The sequence below is a fragment of the Chanos chanos genome, chromosome 2 (assembly GCF_902362185.1).
Source record: "Chanos chanos chromosome 2, fChaCha1.1, whole genome shotgun sequence".
Taxonomy (NCBI): Eukaryota; Metazoa; Chordata; class Actinopteri; order Gonorynchiformes; family Chanidae; genus Chanos; species Chanos chanos.
In genome coordinates, this window is record NC_044496.1 from 9,629,253 (window position 1) to 9,650,617 (window position 21,365).

Here is a 21,365-nt window from a genome sequence, read left to right on the forward strand (position 1 = left end):
TCAGTTGTCACACGGAATGACCCCACTTGAAGAGGCTGAAGCATAATATTTTCGGAGATTCTTTGGTAGCTGCCCTGTGTGTGAGGGTCTTTGTTGTACCTGCCTGTACCTGAGTGTGGGGATAGAATTTGATCCGTTATAGCTTATTGTGTATCTTTTCTTGACATGTTCACTGAAATCCAGCTTTTTTTGAAAGCCAGGCTTAGCCGAGACCTCTGGACTTGAAGTGGGAAAAGAGAAAACTCAGAAATGATCTTTCATCTTTGATCGAGAATCTGAATGTCTGTACCTGAAAGGAAAGATTTTAAAGAAGGCAAATGCCTCAGTACAGATAAATATTTTTTGAAAAGGTGAATACTATCACAGGGTTTCATCACACATAGTCATTGATGGGTGCTTTAGAGATTCCAGGTAAAGTGGTATCCCAAAGGGTCGGATCAATCCCCACATGAAACCCACGAGCCATTCCATCTCAGCATCAGTGTTTGGCATTAACAGGTTTGTTTGGATTACAAACACAATAACATATCATAGTTCTGTTGTTGCTTTTATCAGGAGGGGTTTAAAGAATATTCCAGCCTGTAGGATTTACCTGTAAGATTTAAAGAACAGCAAAAGTAAGACCTTTAGCAGCTTTTATCTTGCATACATTAGTTGTAGTTTTAGTTTTAGTTTATATTATTCATAAACATGTGGGTCTATAAGCATATCCAACAGACTTGCCATAGTAATTGCTTTGCCCACTTTTAATCATAAACGTATGCATGAATACATAATCTCATATTCTTTGTCTAACATTTAGATGTGTGTGTGTGTGTGTGTGTGGGGGGGGGGGGGGTGGGGGGTGGGGGTGGGGGGGGTTCTTTTCTTAAGCCTTACGGTACGTTCATAGCTGTGAATTTTGCATCGCTCTCATCGAGGTTGAATGGGTGCAAAATTCAAATTGCAAATTTGCAGAAGCATGCGAAATTGAGCTGCAGGATTTTCAACTTTATGCAAATAGGAATCACGTGAGAACCAGTCAGTTCAATGTGTGATGTGTTTGGTACGTGACGTTTTCTAGAGAAGCGGGGGTAACGAAAAGTCTGAGCAAGATGGCGTGGGCTAAATGCCACATGTAGCATGAAAACATGTATATGATTAAAAGATGTATCGGCAAGCATTTGTGTCTACATCAACATGGGTTGTTGTTTGCGTGTTACTTGAGCTTAGATGGAGCCAGAGCAGTACAAAAAACTCTCTCGTCAGCTCTGGTCAGAGCAAGTACACCACTGTCGACCATCATTTAAGCACTCGCGATTTTGAGCTAGGTGACTTGCATGCTGTTTTCACAACCACGACCCCAGTGCGAAATGTCACAATGTGAAATTCGCTAAGTGTTTCGCTGTGTGGAAACCTAGTGTTACACTAACATTACTGTAAAGTACAGTTATACATCATATTGATGTAGTTCTGCTTAAAATTATTGACTTAAACGGTGTTGCTCTTTTGATTCACAGTACATTTTCACCAAATATTCAAATATGTAAGGCACTAAATATCATACAGGGACTGTACATTTTTAGACTGAATCCATATTGCCCTGTGTGGGCACATGTCTAAATACACTGATAATTTGTATTAATCTGTGCAACATTTACTCTGTTTCTAGCTTTGCTGTGCAGCTACAATACATGATATTACTGGCTTGTGCTATTCTAGAGATTCATAATGTCATCTCTTACGGTGTGGTTACTGGCATGCGCATAGCTGGTAGATAGCTGGAAAGGGGCAATAGACTCCCAGGAAACATATCCCCACTGTACACTAGTTACCAGCTCACTCTAGTGCTCCAAATGCTTCACTCTTCTTGGGTATCATATTTCATATTAGACGATGCATAGCCTGTACTACATATAGTTCACACAGCACATTATCCATGCATGTCGCTCAGATTGCATATAGGCTAAACTGCATATGTTCCAGACTGTGCATAGCCCAGACTGAATATAGCTCTTAGCCTCTACGTGCATTCAGGCCAAACCTCTAACCGGTCAAGATGCATCCCTATCTGGTATTCTGTGCTACTAAGACAAAGCATGCGCATTGGTAAACGCACGAAATTAATCTAGTGCATCGTTACTCAGTCCATTGCTCCAAGGAAAGGAGAGAATTCAAAGAGAATTACAAATAACATTAGAAGGTAAAGAGGGAACAGATGCCCCTTGCAGTATCATGGCTCCAGGCTAAACAGCCATATTTATTTATAGACTTCCGATATGCTCATTTGTGCCTTTTCAAGCTTCAATTCTGCCTTGAGATGATACTTGCTGTGTTAAAAAAAAAAAAAAAAAGTATTCCATAAGGGCTCAAATACAAGAACTTTAATACATATGGCTTTTAAATGGTCACAGTCTCAGAGCTATCTCTGAAAACTCCCATTTCCCTACATTCTGTACACTGCATTAGAGAGAATTTAAGAAGATAAAAAAGAAAGAAAGAAAAAAAATCAAACATTCAGTCCCAAGAAATCTTTTTGACACTGATGCATTTTAAACTCTAAGCGGTTCCTTACAGCACCAGTGCGAGAATGTTTTTCAGTAGACATTTTAACAAACACATTTAACCTGATGTGAAGTAATGTAGCTGTTATGTGGTTTCTTAACACACATTATATATTAAATTATATGATTTTCAAGGCATGCAATGTGATACACCCCATAAAACATAAATTCCAACGTGTAATCAGGTTTCATACTCTTATTTCATTTGAAATATTCCATCACCTTGCTTGTCTGCTTTGTCTTCATGTCTCTCTTTCCCTTTCTGCTATTTGTCACTCTGTTGCTTTTTGTTATACAATTACGGGTCCTTGTGTGACACTTTTTATATTTGAAACAGGAGAACCAAGAGAGCAATTTGGTTTAATGGCGTTTTCAGAGGTGAAGTGTGTTGTAGTGCATTACCACTTTGAGTTTTGCCAAGTGACTCATATATTCACACAAAAGACACAGGTGTTCTCTCTGTGCCAACTGTCCTACCACATTGAGAACTGTGTATGGGGTTTGCGTTGGGTGAAACAGAATCACAAATTGAGTCGATGAAAGTAGAATGTGTGCTTAGCTCTCCAGAAATAGTGTATGATTCATGGATGCTAGCTACATTACAATGTCCAGATCACTGAGAAATTCCGTAAAACAATTAAATAAATAATAACTAGTTTTAAAAATGAAATAAAAACTATAGAAAACTGATAAAAAAAAAAATATATGGGATTTCAGTGTGATATGGTGTGTGCTCTTACTCTTCATAGTCAATGTTTTATTTAAGTCAAAGCCCTGAGTTACCAACGTAACCCAGCAGTATGGGGTTAATGGTTGTCTCCTCACAGTACTAGTTCCCTCTCTTACTCATTCTTCTTGCACAAGCCATTCTCTGTGTTATGATGTTACCAGACACATATATCCTGGTAAATGTGTCAGTGTGGTCTTCCCTGCTTTTTCTTTCAGTAGTGTTGTGTGGTACTCAAGGAACTCAAGGTTGACCTACTGTTGAGGGTGAATTTGTAGTAGTGAAACAAGACCAGATGCTAATGGTCCCACCCATTCAAATCATCTATAGTCAGAACACTGGTATAGGACACAATGTTCCTCCCAAATATCTCTTCTCAGAGGGAGTTCGCACCATACCAGAGATGGTCGCTGTAAGAGTGAAAGCCCTACCTCCCCACTGAGGTTACAGCATCATCACTGTGCTCAAAGCATCCACTATTTGGGCCTGGAATTAGGTATCCAGGGCAGTATCTGGCAGTATGTCTGTTCACTGAAAACATTCATATACACCATCAATAGGCTGAATGCAATGAATTATTTCATATCAATAAGTTGAACTAAATTTATTTGATCAATTTAACTAAGATGAGCTGGCTCAGATGCAAATGGGCAGTGTCCAGGGGGGTGAAGGGCCCTCAGCACACCTGTAGTTTGGTACACTGCACCCTCCCTTTATCAGGATGCACATATAGGTTCAAACCAAGACGATTCTGAATGCGTCTTCTGTGACCTCCATAACCTCAACCTCAGCTATGTGATGACTGGCCATACAATTTGCACACAGTGTTGGAGACCAAACAACAAGCACTTTCATGAAGTATCAGTTGTCCAATCAGATCTCTTTGTCCTTTCTCTACTGGAACCGCACCTTAGGAAAAGACGTCCCAATGTCCTTCTTGGCCCAAGACCAAAGCCCTGATTTGCTGCGAGCACAGACATGATAACCTACCAATATTAGCTTCTGAGGTTGGTGATCGAGGTAGTAGTTTAAGCACTTTGACCAGCACATTTTCATGCTACTTTTTCAGTTGGGAGTATTTGCAGAAAACATCCAAGTTCTGATGTGATGATAACTTTGATCTCATCCAGTCTGTGAAGCACATCCTAAGCATACATTTACACTAGCCAGCAGTGGCAAGCAAATAGGGGCAGAAATATCACAGGTATGAAATAAAGGCCAGGTATCAGCATTTTTTACCAGTTTGGTCTTTTGGTGGTCACAATGGCTTTCTCACAGTTTTGTCCAGGTACTGACAGAGCTGTTTCTGCCCAAACTTAGGGACCAGACAGAGGGAGGTTCTGGGAAATGGGCAGCAGGCTTGTAGCTTGCAGCGCTAAGCCTTTCAGTTTTAATTTGAACAGGCTCCCAACCCTCTGAAAGCTCAATGTATTTTTTAAATGCTGACTTATTAGACTCTGGAGTCTTTCAACTCTGCTGATTCCCTTCTCATAACTGACACAAGACATCCAGCATACCCCAGTTCATTTGACCCACTTTGCTGTCGATTTTATTGCTTTAGTCTTCACCTTGGTGCAAAGAAGCTCTCCTTGGAGAATCCTTGATCTTGCCAGGGAAGAGAGCTTGAAACAATAATTTCTCTAAGTTTCTCTGAGAGCAACTGAAGACTCTTTTCTGCTCCTTCCCTTAAGTTAGGCTTCCTGTCTATTTAAAATTGAGAGAAAAAAAGGTGTTATGAGTATAAGACTACAGAGTGTGTGAATATGTACAACTCTAAGTCTGACTGGCAGTCATGAAAGATTATGTATTTGTTAACCACCGCAATATCAGGAATATGCTCAAACGCATTCGGTACCCTGGATTCAACTGAACAGAGAATGAAAGTTATCATCGTGTAAGTGGATCAGGAGGAATCTGGTCCAATTATAATGAGTGTCACGTGGCAGCGCTATTCTCAATCACTCGTTCCAGATTCTGTTGAGGTTGTGTTTCCTTGTCTGAACTCAGATCTATGAAAATCACCTTCATTATAACAATAGTATCATGCAAGAGGAGGGTCTGTCCTTGAGGAATGGACTGTACTAGGATGTCTGGGTGATCACCTTAGAGACTTTCTGTATTCAAAGTAATAAAGACCAAGCTATATTAATGTTAAGGAGGCACCACTGGGATTTGAACCTAGGATCTCCTATTTACTAGACAGGCGCTTTAACCAACTAAGCCATGGTGCCACATACTTGTGTATCATGTAATTTCATTCTGTCAGACAGCCTGACTCCACTGTCTGGCAATTTCTTGATATTTGATTGGATCCACCTGAAAACTAACTGAATCTTCTCACTCAACTGGTAGGTCTTTCAGAACCTTTTTTGGTGCTAAACACACCTCCTCATCTTCTAGAGCACTTTCTGTCACTTGCTGGAACACCTTGGATACCGAGGTGAAATTCAAACCCAGGATCTTAAACAAGAAAGCTAACTAAACAACTCAAGGGTCCTTGCTTGCAAAGACAGACAGTCACAAAGCCAACAGTTTGTAACTACTAGCTATATGCATTATGCCAAGCTAAATTTGAGTTGACTATTCATGCATATCTTCTTTGCTTACTATTACAGCTGTTACACACTTACGGTTCAGATCACTGTATAACTAACTGCAGCTGCAACTGCGCGATGTTGTATATGTGCCTTTTGCACATTATATATCGCTTACTACAGTGTATTTCATTATGTGGTGTGTGTTGTGCATAGTGATGAATGTAGAGCAATGGAATTGCTCTTTAAAAATTAATATTTAGAAGTTACAAATGACAAATAAAACTTGAATCTTGAATCTTACTATCTAACTGTTTGAATGAATGGGATACACAAATTCTGACAGAAAACTCTTATTTCTCGCTTCTTGTCTAGCTTTCTTGTTTGATTTGAACAGTGTTGTTTTGGCTGAAACATTAAATGAAGACAGTCATTTCACTTGTGTTTGCGGCTGGAATTGGAAGGAGAAAAATGTCAAAAATCACCAAGGAGTCTACAGTTCCGTCTTTCTTTCACCTGCTGTGTTGACTTGCAGAGGAGAATTCATTAACCTTGTTGATTTTCCTCGGATTTGGCTCCAGCTGTTTGTGGATGCCAGAAACCATCTGCTTATTATTCCTGTCTGATATGGAAACCCAGAGTGAGGAAACACTGAGCTCATGTATTTCCAAGTCTTGACCTCTGTCTCTTGCAGAGTTCGGTATCCCCACGAGGTCACTATCCTCAAACGGTGCTCTGGCAGTATGTACAGCAGGCAGGCTGACATGCTGAACACTGTAGACTCTGGGACATGAGGTCACATAGAATAATGAGTATGGATAAGTCTGCTGACAAGACCTCATTATTTAGCAGAGAAAGAGAGTCTGAAATGATCTTTCATGGACCAGGATTTTGAGTCAGAAAGGAGGGAAGTAGGGTAAACTTTCATTAAACCCTCATGCGTCCTTGGCATCCAGAATCCTGACTAGATGACATCAAGATTAAGGTTCGGGGAAAGGCATGCTTTAAACAATATTTCTTCTTTTTATATTCATTTTGCTCATTAACTATTGAAACTATTTGAATGATATTAACTTCCACCTGAAAACTTTGTTCTATTATTTCTCACAAATAGCTGTTGTAAGATTCATGATGTTGACAGTAGCTACACAACCAAAACTGAGGGAATGAGTCAGTGAGTCCAATGTGAATTACCACATCTTTGACAGCTGCGGCTTGGATAATGGAGACACTTTTTCACGAGGAAAACTGATTCCAAATCCAGTTGAGATGAACTAATAAACTCACAGTGACACTGAATGTCCATTCTGTTTCTTTGATCTGTTCATTTTTTAGCTGTCACTTTAGTTTTGATTCAGAAGTCGTTTTTGCTCTGGTATTTCTGCACTTATGCTGATTAAACAATAACTCTTTGCGTGTGTTTTTAATGTCTAAATGTTCATCTTTATATACTTGATAACACTGAGTAGGAGGCATAGTGTGTTTCCTTTCTTTATTTACTCAAGTAAACAAATACATCATTGAATCATTGGATGCTGAGAATCATTGTAAGGATATGCTCTTTTATATGAAACTGTTTGCCATTTTAGTCAGGCATTAGAGGAGCCAGCTGTATGATTTGCCAATCATTATGAAGGACAGCTCCTGTGCTCAGATATTACACACTAATAGAGCAGTAATTGACTGTCAGCTTTTCACTAACGCAGTTTTCCCACCTAATTATTCCACCTGCCACACACAACGCATTTTCTGGCATGGTTTTGAGGCTTTATAAAATCATTTAACAGCCAGACCTTTATTAGCTCTGCCTTTAGTAAAAATGTCTGGAGCCATTGTTTGATTTTATGAAGCTGTTCTGCAGCATTCCTGGAAGATGTTTCTAAACTGTAAGATCTGTTGGGGTAGAGGTTGTGAGAAATATTGTGTTGTCCTGAATTTGCACACAATATTATTATGGCCAGAGTGTGCTACTGTTACACACAGATACACCGGGTGTCAGGCGTGCAGTGGAGCTGGACCCAAACACAAGACAGTGATGGTGGTCACAAAAAAGGAGGACTTTACTTACAAAAAGTAGATAGATAAACAGGTGCAAACAGGAACCAAAACTGGATATAAACGGTGCAGCCAAACAGTGTCTTCAAACGAACACAAACAACGATAGACAAAGGACAGGTCAAACACAGGGGCTTAAATACAAAAGGAGAACCAAACTGGGGAAACATGATTGGTGAAACTTAACAGGGGTAAAACGAGGTTAATAAATAGAATAAACAGAATCAGGTGAGGGGCGGAGACAGACACGGAAGAGGAGCACAAGACATTTCAAAACAAAAGTACAAAACGAGGTGCAGGCCTTGACTCCGGGGCTTTGTGTATATGTCTGTGTTTGTGAATATGAATACATTAGTGTGTATTCAAGGGGTTATTAAGAATTTTGTATTAATTTAAGAAAAATGATTAAGAATTTTTTCTTAAATGTTGTTAAGCAATAATACTAGCTGATGGCAAATCACATACTATAAAATAAGACACTACTGAAATGAATCAAAATTTGGAATGGAGGTGGAAAATCCTACTGAGATAATTGATCAGTTGATGCAGATAAATTAAGCACATTTTCTCAATCAACTTTGCTGTGTGTGTATATATGTGTGAGTGTGTGATGGAATAACTATTACGTCTCTCGGAGTAATGACTGCCTGTCCTTCTTATTGTTGTTTTAGTCATTAATAGCAGGCATAGAAATATAATCAGTGGCGTATTTTAAAATTAAAATGTCATATCAACAGTGCTGTCTTATCAGTGATTGTGCAAGCCACCTGTGTGCTTTTTTATTGTGGTGGTTTGATTAAATGATTAACAATTAAATTACACTACATTGTCACCAGTGAAAGGTAGTTTGTCAGGATGATATATAATTTCGAACACAGTTTTGGATTACAGTGATCCACACATCTAGTATTAAAATATAAACTTGTAATGTAAGATGGCTGTATTCAATTTATTAAGATAGCTGAAAGGAGATTTTCACTTTTAATTTGAAATTACAATTTCATGTCTCCGTGGAAGAATTGAGAAAAGGAGTAGCTTAAAGCTAGTTGTCTTGCACAGTGAAACAACAGTGTGAAATTTGAGTGTGTTGACCTCATTATTGACCGTGCGTATTGTGTGCTTTAGGAGGAAGAGTCCAGTGAAAATGCATATGAGAGTACCACCAAGACAGACCTGCTCAAACTACTCAGCCAGAAGCTCACCAGATTGCCATGGAAACCAGAGGTACAGTCCCTCCAACCCCCCAAACCATCCGTGAGCTCTTTTGAAGTGCCAAATAAAACAACAGGTGTGTGCATGTGGGTGTAAGAGAGAGAATCTGTGTGTGTGTGTGTGTGTGTGAGATCTCCTCTGGGCTAGTCTCCTCCTGTGTCTCCTCCCAAGAATGGTGCTATAATTACCTGAACAGGTGGCTGGGAGGACAAGTATGTGTCCACTTCAGTACCCATGATGCTCTGGTGGCCCAGTAAAGTCCTGTGGCCAAAAATGGCTGCATTAGTCACCTGAATACCAGGAACCTCACACCCCGTTGTGCCAACACGCACGCACACACACACACATACTCAAATACACACACTCTTTCCCCTATCACTTACCAAACATGAAGGAGATGTTGAATGGGATGAGTAATGTCCTGTTTAATGCCACAAAATAAATTAATATTTATAGTCAGATTCATAATTCCTGTAGAAACACTTAATTCCTGTAGAAACACAAGAATCCAAAGAATATTCTTTGCTAGATAATATGTGTTTTATTAGTTTGGTTTGACGTAAATCCTTGTTGATTTTTTAATTGGAATTGATCAGAGCCTCTGGGGTCCCAGCCCAGCTGCCAGTGTCTATCACAGCACAAGAAATGATCGTACTGTAATTGCCTTATTATTACTCCCCTACTAATTAACATAACTCTTCTTCTTACTGCTTCATACCTACTACATAGGTATTATTATCTGACATGATATCGTGTTTTCCACACTCAGTAGATGTGAAGATACATGGGACACAAATGTAAAGCAAATATTGTAGGTGTGTGTAATTTGTGGGTGCATATAATGTGCTCTTTCATCAGCCTGCTGAAATGTCCACAACACTAACTTTTAGATGGGTGCAGGTTTCTGAAAGAACAGAATTCTTCCAAGGTATTTTACCTCTTCGATTTTCCGTTTTTCTTTTCTTTTTCTTTTTTTTTAATGTCTGACTCAATCCAAGTCATGACATTTTGAAGTCTGCATTGAAGTCTGCATCGACTGGATAGCAAAAAAAAAAACAAGAAAATAACTTTTCATGATTGCATTGCTCTCTATTTTGATCCCATTTCAGGCAGACAGAGCGCCACAGTACCTCTCATCAATATCATTACACTAAATCAGTCCTGGACTGAGAGAGTTTTGGTTACTTGGACATTTTGTCGTTAAAAAGTGTAAAAATTTTCTGTTACTTTCCATTCCTCAGTTCCATTGTTAAAGTTACTTGTGAGAAGGAGCTGTCCTTAAGTACTCTTATAATTGCTCATACTCTTGTATGACAATACACGCTCAGACAGTGTTTATGTAGTCTGCAATTAATGTTCTACACTTAATTGAACATTGATCAGTTCACGGTGCAGTCTTTTGCGCTCGGCCTTGTTTCTATGGAGCTGGTCAAGTGGTGTGACTGTTCTGTAATAGGGAACCCATCTGCCTTAAAGAGGTCTCAGACCCTGTTTATCTGTCTGGCCTTAAGGGAGTCCGCCTCCTGTTAGGATCAGTTATAGATGACCTGCTTGGGCTCTTATGAAAGCTGTAGAATGGGTTAGTGCACAGTCCAGTGATTACCCGGGGAAGGATCTGAGTGAAATCTATTCTCCTGTCTGTTTGTGGTAAGCTTATGATTTCCCCGTGTACTCTCTCCAGTCGCATTCAGTGTGTGTGTGCATGTGTGTGCTAATGTGTTTGCGTGCGTGTGTGTGTGTGTGTGTGTGTGTGTATGCTTCTTCATGCTTGGTGCTTGGCATGGAGAAAAGTCCTCCCTGCTGTGAGATGACCTTTGTTTTCATGGGGTGATTTATGAGCGTGTGGCTGAGTTATTGAATACCATTATAAGGCTTTTGGAGAATAGTCGTCATGGGGATACATTGGTGTAGAGCCATGGCAATGTACTCCTGACAGAAAATAGAGGGGGGGGGGGGCAGGGAGACAGAGAGAGAGAGAGAGACAGACAGAGAGAGAGAGAGAGACTTTGGTATGTTGTGGAGGACATTATCATCTATCAATATTATACATATTTCCAGTTCCCTTTGCATATGTGATTCTCATGAGACATCTACAAACAGAGTGTATGTAGGAGAGGTGGTTGGTTCAGAAGGCAACAACCAGTCAAAGTTTTGGATTGAAAAAATACAGTAAATAACAAGATACCTATTCAAATGTTGATTACTTCTGATGAGGTTTACACTGGCAGCTGATGGGCTTGTTTTTGACGTTAGGAGGATGTTTTTACTGATCTAAAGTGTGTATATAATTATAAAGCCTTTTAAAACTGAATAGTGCAAAAACATGTGATTGCGGCAGTAATCGCTGGTAAACTGTCTGCATGTGCATTTTAACCCAGAGCGATAACATGCACCAAATGTGTATATGCCTGACTGTGGCATAGTGTGTGTGTGTGTGTGTGTGTGTGTGTGTGTGTGTGTGTGTGTGTGAGTGAGTTCGAGTGTACGTGTGTGTGTGTGTGTTGGACACCTGTAGCATTGGCATGAGTGTTTTCAGCTGGCAGGGTTGGCAGGGTTTGTCCTCTGTAGCAGTGCCAGGTGGGAGGGGCTGGTAGGATGATAGCTGCATGGTCCCACCCACTATGGTAATGTCAGATGTACAAATCAGGCACAGAGTGCGACAAAGCCTGCCAGACTGTCCGCCCAAACTGAATGTGGCAGCAATGCCCTGCCCACCACCTGCACAGCCTGCTGTTAAAGAGGCTATATTTATCACAGAGGGAGAGAGAGAGAGAGAGAGAGAGAGAGAGAGGGAAAGAGAGAGAGGAAGAGAGTGAAAATTGATGGGAAGACATTGTCTAATACTCACTCACCTGCTAATAGCATGTTTTATTTTTGCTTTTCAATGACTTTAAGGAACTTCCACATTTTCGTCTGAAACAAGGATGACATAAGCAAGAAACAATATGTGTATATACAATTATATGATGGGTAAAATCTTCCTAGTATCCTAAAACTGGGCTTTATGTGTGTTCAGAGCTGATGTGTGGTTCAGTGCGGCAGTTCTTGCCTGTGTGACTGAAGTAGTGAGGGATGAGAGCTGTTTAACATTTTGGGTTTGTGCAGGTGCAGCGACCTAATTTCCATGTGATGTATGTGCTTTCTCTCTGACCCCGACATGCCTTCACTTGTGTTGGGGCTGTAGGAGAGCCAGACTCATGAGGAACTCTCTCTCTCTCTCTCTCTCTCTCTCTGTGTGTTTCAGTCTCTCTCTTTATGTCTGTCTGTGTCTTGCTCTCTGCTGCAGTGCTGCTCTAATTTCAGCCTTTTCTTTAAAGTTGCACCTCCATGGAGACTCTCCCTGCACTGGTGGATAAATTGATGTTGTTTCCTTTTAACTTGACTCAGAAAAAGAGAGAAAGAGAGCAAGAGAGAGAGAGAGAGAGAGAGAGAGAGAGAGAGAGAGAGACATGGGGCAATGAGAGTGCCAGACTGCAGAAAGATTAGTAATATGATCCATCAGTTTGACTGGTCATTATCGAAGTGATAAATGGTAATATTCAATCATTGGTTATCCAAGCAGCAGCTAAGAGTTGTCCATTTGTCAGTAAAGTCTATGGGCTGCAGTCTGTTGGTCTGTGTAATGGTATCTCTAATCCTATTTCTCATCCATCTTCATTAGATGTCTCTCAAATGCTAGCCCTTAACGCATATCATTTAGCATCTGTTTACAAAATGCCTGTCCAATTACTGAATGTGCAAACCACTTTTTTAACACAGCCAGTGATTTATCTAACTTTTCCCCTCTCTCTTCCTTTCTTTCTCTCTCTCCCCTCGACCCCATGCTACTTTCTCTCTCTCCAGTATAAAGGCCAGGCTAATCTTCATGTGTTTGAGGACTGGTGTGGTTCTTCTGTCTCTCAGCTCAGGAAGAATCTCCACTTCCCTCTCTATCCACATGTAAGCATCTATCATTACTGAAAGAACCCTACTTTTCTGACATTTCACTGTGTTTGTGTTATCTCTGTCAATGTACAGGTGCAGAATCAGATCCGCTAAGCTTCTGAAGCCTCGGGGCGCTTTCAAACTTCAAAAATTGAAACAAAGAGGGTTTTTTTTTAATGGTTGAGCAGAAATACGATTTGCTTCAAGTTTGAAGCAAACCATTAATGATGAACTAGAATACCTGGTCCATATTGCTATAAAGTTTTTAATCTAGATTTAAAAAATGCACCCCCCCCCCCCATAAGTTATAGGACATAAGTTATTTTAAAAGAGATGAAGGAGATGTTTAACTGTCATGTGGTGCCATTATGTCCTGTGATGTCATTATGTCATGAGATGACAATATGTTGTTTGAATTTGGAAGTTCTTTAGATGTCTCCTTTGGTGTCAGAGAAATATCGTTCTGGTAGTTGCTGAACTATTGTTCTGACATGGTAGGGTCACTGAGCAAGGCTGTCACTTTGGGGAGAGGAGGAGAAGGGTGGAGGAGATAACCTAATGCAGTTTGGGCTTATGTACTGTGCCCAAGGGTGCAATGTCTACATAGCCTGCTGTGCTGCCTTAGGATTCAAGCCAGCAATCTATTCATGTGTGTATGTTACACTAGACTAAGTTAGAATGTAATAAAAGTGTTTGGATTCTGTTGGTAATTCTTTGGCAAAGCTATCTAACCGTAACCAAAGCAGCAAAGCTCACTCTATGTTACCGGACTGTGTAGTTATTCATGCTGAGTACTGTTAGAAGACTTATTATTTAGGTTATTCTAGCATGCATTGTATATACATATACACACACACACACACACACATATATACACATACATACAAACATGTATATACACACATATTTTTCAGTATTTTTAGTTATGTGTTTTCAGTTATGTGTTTTCTATTTTCCTTTAGTGTCGTACCTTATTTCCTTTAATCCCATAGCTTTTAGATTCGTGTTTATCAATAAATAAAGATAACATTTTCACACTTCAGTAAATCCATAGAAAACAGTTTCGGTCGTCGATATATATTGTTTATCTCTCATTCTCCTTTGGCAGGTATAACACATGTCACACACACAAGAAAAACAATGTGTTTTAACCAATTTTAATATCAGCGTGGAATGCTGTTTAGGAAGAGCTGAAGTAAGGAAATTAAAAAAAAAAATGTGAATCTGTTCAGAACAAAATTTAGAGAAAACAAATTGCCTCTAAGCCCATCTCCTCCTACATCTCTATTTTCAAACTTAAAAACAACAGCAAGAACATCAGAAACCTTGTTTTTCTCAGGTCATTATCACTCGGTAGTTTGTGTTTGCTGTGTGGTGTGACTGTGCAAGCAAGCGTAGTGTTCCTGAGAGAAGATGTTTTGAAAAAAAAAAAAAAAAAAATTACATAGATCTTGTTGTTTTTTAACAGACCAGAACCACTGTGAAGAAACTGGCAGTGGCTCCAAAGTGGAAGAATTATGGCCTCAGAATCTTTGGTTTCCTTCATCCTTACAGAGACGGTGAAAATACATGAATGTATTGGCATGGGAGTGTGTACATGTGTTTGTGTGTGTGTGTGTGTAGGGGGGGGAGTGGTATGTTAGACTAATTGATCAGTCTGTTTGTTTGTGTGCCAATATATATATATATATATACACACACACACACACATATATATACATATATATATATATATATATATATATATATATATATATATATATATATATATATATATATATATATATATATATATATATATTCTTGTGTGTGTGTGTGTGTGTGTGTGTGTGTGTGTGTGTGCTTTGCAGTCCATAAATGTTTTTGTGTCCTATGTCCTGTAGGTGATTTCCAGTTGTCCATCTCCTCTGATGATAACTCTGAGCTGTGGCTGAGCTCAGATGACAATCCACTCAATGCCAGACTGGTGGGGTCTGTGGGACCCGTGAGTATGACATCTTTCTCTGTTGAATCATTTAATGACAGTGTACCACTAGCACACTACATCTATGGGAGAGAGAGAGAGAGAGAGAGAGAGAGAGAGAGGGAGAGAGAGAGGTGGGCAGACAGGATGGGAGGGAGGGCCAGAAGTTCCAGCACTTGGACCAGTGCTGTGGTGGATTGCCCCTACTCTTTTACAGTAGCACTAAAGTCAAATGGAAAGTGAGAACAGCTGTGGTTAAACTCAGATCAAGGTACGTGCTTTAGGCACAGCTGCCGGGTACTGCTGTAACGTGGGACCTGGCTTCCCTAACTCGGTGAAGAAACATCTAGTTTCTGGGCATTTGGGAAAACAGAAATACATCAGTGAAATGATTATGTCCTACTCTGACTTGCCAGCAGGATGTTGCACAGAAAAGACAGATGTGGGAGTAGTGGAGAGATGGCAGCATCTCTGGACAGTATCTGTGGTAGAGATACCCCTGTCAGTGACAGCATCAATGATGTATTGATGTGTGTGTGTGTGTGTGTGTGTGTGTGTGTGTGTGTGTTTGAAAGAGAGATAGAGTGAGAGAGGGGAAAGAGGAGAAGGTGGCAGACACAGACGAGAAGTGTCCTGAAGTCTTTGTTCTTTCTCTGTTAGATTGGCTCTGAATGGACTGCTCCAGGGGAATTTGGCAAGTTCAGATCTCAGTGCACCAAACCCATACAGTAAGTAGAGTCTTAGTCTACATCTGTGCAGTTAGAAACAGTACATCATCATATTATTAAAACTGCTACGTCACCACTGCAGAGCAGTGTAGTCTGTGGAGTAGTCTGACACTCTCATAACAGTGCAGAAAAAAATGCACACAGCTCAGTTTCAGTTCCTCTCTTTTGGTTCTTGTCTTTTTCTTCTCTTTTGGATCTATTTTCCTCTCAGTTTTTGGATGCTATTTATGATTTGTTTCTTCCATCTCTTTATTGCCTCATCTGTATGCGATATGCAAGCTGTATCTGACTGTTCCACTTTATCATTAACAGCTTTATTTCTAAAAAAAAAAAAAACAAGTGGAAAAAAGTGAAAATTACAAAAATGACAATTACAACAAAGTACAATTGGTTTAGTCAGTTTAGTCAGTGTGCGTGTGTGTGTGTGTGTGTGTGTGTGTGCGTGCGTGTGTGTATGTGTGTGTGTGTGTGTGTGTTTTGTCTGTGTGTCTGAGGTTGTATTTGAGGCTGTATGTGTGCATTTTTGTCAATGTGTATTTGAAACAAGGATCAAAGCTTTGCGTGTGTTCGTGTGTGTGTGTGTGTGTGTGTGTGTTGGAAGCTTTGTTGATTGCTCCATCGTGAGTGTCCTGTGTTGAATAATTCAGCAGTTCTGACAGCAGAGAGAGAGAGATGGTGTGAATCTTTCACTGTGTTGTATTCTGGCTAAAGATGAACATGTTTAGTGTCTGTCTCAGAGGAATACACTGAGAGTGTCTCTGCATTCTTTAGACTTTTGACCAGTGTGGGTCAAGGACTCAGAGGCATCAGGACGTAGCCTTCTGTGCATACGTTTTTCAAAAGCACAAAACAGCCGGTTATTCTGAGGTAACACGTCTGAGTGGCTACAAACATGTTCACTTATGGGCTAGGCTGTTACCTGGAGATACTTTGAGGTAGAAGTAGTCTATATAGTGTATATTTCATTCCACGTACCATCTGTAGCCAATGGAGTGAACTGAGTTAGAATTCACAACTCAAATTCCAGTTCTGACCAGTTCTGACTGTGTTTGAGAATCCAAGAAAAATGATCGGTGGTGGTCATTGATGAATCAGTCGTCTACTGCACGAAAAACACTTGCCCCGAAACGCTTTACATCACTCAACAACATCGCAGACTGTGGTGTAGAGATATAAGTATTTTTTTTCCTTAATGTGAACAATTTATAGTTATTCAATCGACAGCTGATAGTTATTTAGACTGACTGATGTGGTTGTTATCCTCCACTAGGACCTACGACTGCTTTTTTATGGTCTGATGAGGAAGTGTTTTGAGTTTCAGGATCTAGGTGAAAATATAGGTATAAATGTACATGGATATGCTACATAGAGGGAGAAAGAGAGAGAGAGAGAGAGAGAGAGAGAGAGAGAGAGAGAGAGTGAGAGAGAGAGAGAGAGAGAGAGTGAGAGAGAGAGAGAGAGAGAGAGAGAGAGAGAGAGTGAGAGAGAGAGAGAGAGTGAGAGAGAGAGAGAGAGAGAGAGAGAGAGAGAGAGAGAGAAAGGAACTATTATATTGTGGTTTGTTATATTTCTAAATCCGTGGCTGTTAGAGAGATGACATGAGGAGAGGAGAATGTTGACTGCTCTGTACTCTAATGAGGTTGTGTAAAGGACAGAGATAGTCAGAACAGTCAGACTAACACGGTTCTCCTGTCGACAGCTCCTGCTACTGCTGATCAAAACGATGGGTGAAGTAGTTCCGGAATGTTCTTTTGTTTTCTACTGCATTGGCTAAGCAAGCTAGATTGTATGATTTCTTCAAACAGTGCTGCAGCACTTATAGTACTCATTTTGAATTATGTAAATACAGACATTTAAAAACATTTTTTTCCATTAAAACTCACAAGGCAGAGAGGCTGGTGCTGAGCATCTGTGTTTGTCACTCCAGACAGTTTTATCTAGCCACAGCAGTCATGGGTATCTGTGTGCTGTCTGGGATTTAGGAGCCAGTTGTTCAAAGGCTGAGTGCGTTCAGCCTTCCCTTTCTACTTGCATAAATGTCTACGCTGTGTGTGTGCGTGTGTGTGTGTGTGTCTGTGTCTGTGTCTGTGTCCGTGACTGTGTCTGTGTCTGTGTCTGTGTCTGTGTCTGTGTCTGTGACCGTGACTGTGTCTGTGTCTGTGACTGTGTCTGTGTCTGTGACTGTGTCCGTATCTGTGACTGTGTCTGTGACTGTGACTGTGACTGTGTCTGTGTCTGTGACTGTGACTGTGTCTGTGTCTGTGACTGTGGCTGTGTCTGTGACTGTGTCTGTGTCTGTCCGTATCTGTGACTGTGTCTGTGTCTGTGTCTGTGTCTGTGTCCGTATCTGTGGCTGTGGCTGTGTCTGTGTCTGTGACTGTGACTGTGACTGTGTCTGTGTTTGTGTCTGTGTCTGTGGCTGTGACTGTGTCTGTGTCTGTGACTGTGTCTGTGTCTGTGTCTGTGACTGTGTCTGTGTCTGTGACTGTGTCTGTGACTGTGACTGTGACTGTGTCTGTGTCTGTGTCTGTGTCTGTGACTGTGACTGTGTCTGTGTTTGTGACTGTGTCTGTGACTGTGTCTGTGTCTGTGACTGTGACTGTGACTGTGACTGTGTCTGTGTCTGTGACTGTGACTGTGTCTGTGTCTGTGTCTGTGTCTGTGACTGTGACTGTGTCTGTGTTTGTGACTGTGTCTGTGACTGTGACTGTGTCTGTGACTGTGTCTGTGTCTGTGACTGTGTCTGTGGCTGTGTCTGTGTCTGTGTCTGTGTCTGTGACTGTGTCTGTGACTGTGTCTGTGTTTGTGACTGTGACTGTGTCTGTGACTGTGTCTGTGACTGTGTCTGTGACTGTGTCTGTGTCTGTGACTGTGTCTGTGTCTGTGTCTGTGTCTGTGTCTGTGTCTGTGACTGTGTCTGTGTCTGTGACTGTGACTGTGACTGTGTCTGTGGCTGTGTCTGTGTCTGTGTCTGTGACTGTGTCTGTGTCTGGGAATTCAGCGAGGGGAGGAGACATGAAAGAAAAAAAAAAGAAGTGTAGAGAGATGGAGCAACTTTCTGAACCCAGTGATGTCTGTAGGAAGAAATTATCCAGACTCAGCTGAACAGCAAAAGGTGCAGAAGGCAATGAACTAATGAGCAAGTGATCAAATAACTCCTCATTAACAGCTCATTAACAGATGGATAGACAGAACATTCCAGGATATACCCAGAGGTATGACACAACACTCGTATTAGGATTGGGTTTCATGTAACATGCACAGTTGTAACAAAGCCTTTAACAGTGGCGGTGTCTACTCTCTCTCTCTCTCTCTCTCTCTCTATATATATATATATATATATATATATATATATATATACTCATACAAAACATCATATTTTAGGGAACAGACCTTTGACTTTGATATTTTCCCACATTGGAAATGGTGCAGTATGATAAAGGTTATGAGACAGCGTGTACGGTCTCATTGTAAGTGGAGTCCCTGTAGTAACCAGTAATTACTGGTGAAACGGTCTTTAGCTGCGGATTGGGAGGTAACTAGAATGGGTGTTTAGGGATCAGAGTCAAACGTTCACAGACAGGCATGTCGATGCTCATTCTATAGGCTTTCATCTGCATGCTTTAAATATGTTTTTGATCAGTAGCTTTGAAGCGTAATGGTTAGATATCCCAATCTTCTGTTTCACCGACTCGGCCAATCCGGTGTCTGTCCTTCCATTATCACCGCCTCTCCGAACACACCATTCTCCCTCTCTCTCTCTCTCTCTCTCTCTCTCTCTCTCTCTCTCTCTCTCTCTCTCTCACTCTCTCTTTATCTCACTCTTTTCATCGCTCAATTCTCTTCAATTATTGAAGGGAACGCTCTCAGATGGTGCCAGGCAATTAGTCAGCCAATTAAAAGCCCGTTCTAGTCCAACCTCTGTCTGCCTCCTCTCTCTCCTCTCCTCCTCTCCTCCACAGCTATCTTTCTATCTCTTTTTTTCCCTTCCTTTTTTGAGCATTTCTCTTATGTCTAGATGCCACGGGGGATGGTTTACCTTTTGTTTCTTCAGAATGGTCTTGCTGTCAAAGAGGAGGTCCCTGTGAGAGAGAACGGACAAACTGCATTCTCTCTTAAAGTTTAAAATATGTTTGGCTGAAGAGTCCAACACCAGTGCTCTGGCAGAAGGACTGTAGTCTTGCAGTCCTTTGGTTATTGTTGTAATACTAAGGACTGGGTGCAGACTTCATTCCAGCTGCCTTGCAGCTCTGTCAGAAGTGTTAATATGTAAGGCGTCCGTGTTACTGTGTCAGCAGTGAGTCAGTGAGCTGTGTTACTCCCTTTTAGGTGCATGAACCATATGAAGCTCTGTACATGTACCATATTTCTGGCAGTCTGATTTAAAGCACTTCTTACAGATCACTACATCATCCATATTTTTCTCTCTCTCTCTCGGTTCTTTTTGTGTCTTCCTCTATTTCCCCAGCTCCCTCACTTTCAGACTTTCTCACTGTTTTATTCATGTCCCTCACTCTCACTGACGGTGAATGGGAAAGAAGACGATATGAAATGTGAATGCTGTTCTAACCCCCCACTCTTGCTCTCTCTCTCGCTTTCTCTCTCTCTCTCTCTCTGTCTCTCTCTCTCTCTCTCTCTCTCTCTCTCACTCTCACTCTCACTGTCTCTCTCTCTCTCGCTCTCTCTCTTGCTCTCTCTCTCTCTTGCTTTCTCTCTCTCTCTCTCTCTCTCTCTCTCTCTCTCTCCCCCTCCTTCCCTCTCTCTCTCCACATCTTCTTGCAGTCTTGTGTCTTCGAAGAAGTACTACTTTGAGATTTTACACAAGCAGGATGACAAGGGCTCAGACCACGTGGAGGTCGGGGTAAGTACAGAACAGAGTGCCATACTGTATTATTGAAAGCAGAGTCTAAAGAGAGGTTGGTCAAAACAGTTCCAGGAAAAAAATGGGTCAAAGACACTCCTGCTCTCAGTCATAAAGAAAAAGTTATGCGAATGAACTACCATCATCTGGTTAGATTGTAGATATTTATGATATTTACCTCACTCACAACACATAGATATGTATTCCACTAAATTTCCTCCAAATGCAGTGTCCTCAGTCACTTGAAGTGAGGGAGTGGTGATGTTCAGAGAGCTGACAAATGAGGAAGAACTGGGAACTGTTTGACTCAGTACTTTTATCAGTATGAAGGAGATAGAGAAGAGGAACTTATCTTGAAGAGAAAATTTGTATGTGTTCTGACAGTTCTAGTTAAGCTTCTACTAAAAACATAACAGTTTTTGCCAGTATACCTGAATAGCATGTTATTGTTTTCAGCAAAACTGAAGAAATAATATTTGGTTCCAGTTTGTGCCTGTATGGTCCCTGTAGTCCCTTTATGCAGTCATTTCTGTCCATTTAAGTTGGCTTCCACATTTTCTCTCTCTCTCTCTCTCTCTCAGATTCTCAGAAGAGTTTTTTTATTTAAATCTCATTAGCCTCCATGTTCAGATTGCTTTTTTTTGAAAGGTTGTTATTTTTTTTAAGTAAGAATGGTTGTCAAAGTGAAAGTTCAATTGATTTTTGAAACTTTTGACTGAATGAGTTTGGACTCCAGCAGCCTGGACCCTTAGAGAGGGCATTTATAATCAACACATGACCTCTAGATGCCATAAGCACTGTGTGGCGAAACAGCTTCG

At 40.7% G+C, this 21,365-nt stretch overlaps 1 protein-coding gene and 1 non-coding gene across 2 annotated transcripts in view; one reads left to right on the forward strand and one right to left on the reverse strand.

Annotated features, from left to right (window-relative positions):
• The window catches only part of b4galnt4b (beta-1,4-N-acetyl-galactosaminyl transferase 4b), a 58,397-nt gene that overhangs the window by 24,833 nt on the left and 12,199 nt on the right, over positions 1–21,365 (forward strand). Inside the window, exons 3-8 of the mRNA XM_030766299.1 lie at positions 8,988–9,083; positions 12,915–13,010; positions 14,464–14,554; positions 14,879–14,979; positions 15,619–15,686; positions 20,469–20,547. Of these exons, the coding sequence (XP_030622159.1) occupies positions 8,988–9,083; positions 12,915–13,010; positions 14,464–14,554; positions 14,879–14,979; positions 15,619–15,686; positions 20,469–20,547 (531 nt within the window). The remainder of the gene's footprint in view (positions 1–8,987; positions 9,084–12,914; positions 13,011–14,463; positions 14,555–14,878; positions 14,980–15,618; positions 15,687–20,468; positions 20,548–21,365) is intronic.
• trnat-agu (transfer RNA threonine (anticodon AGU)) lies at positions 5,428–5,501 on the reverse strand. Its single transcript has one exon. It is a non-coding gene; the product is annotated as a tRNA-Thr (tRNA).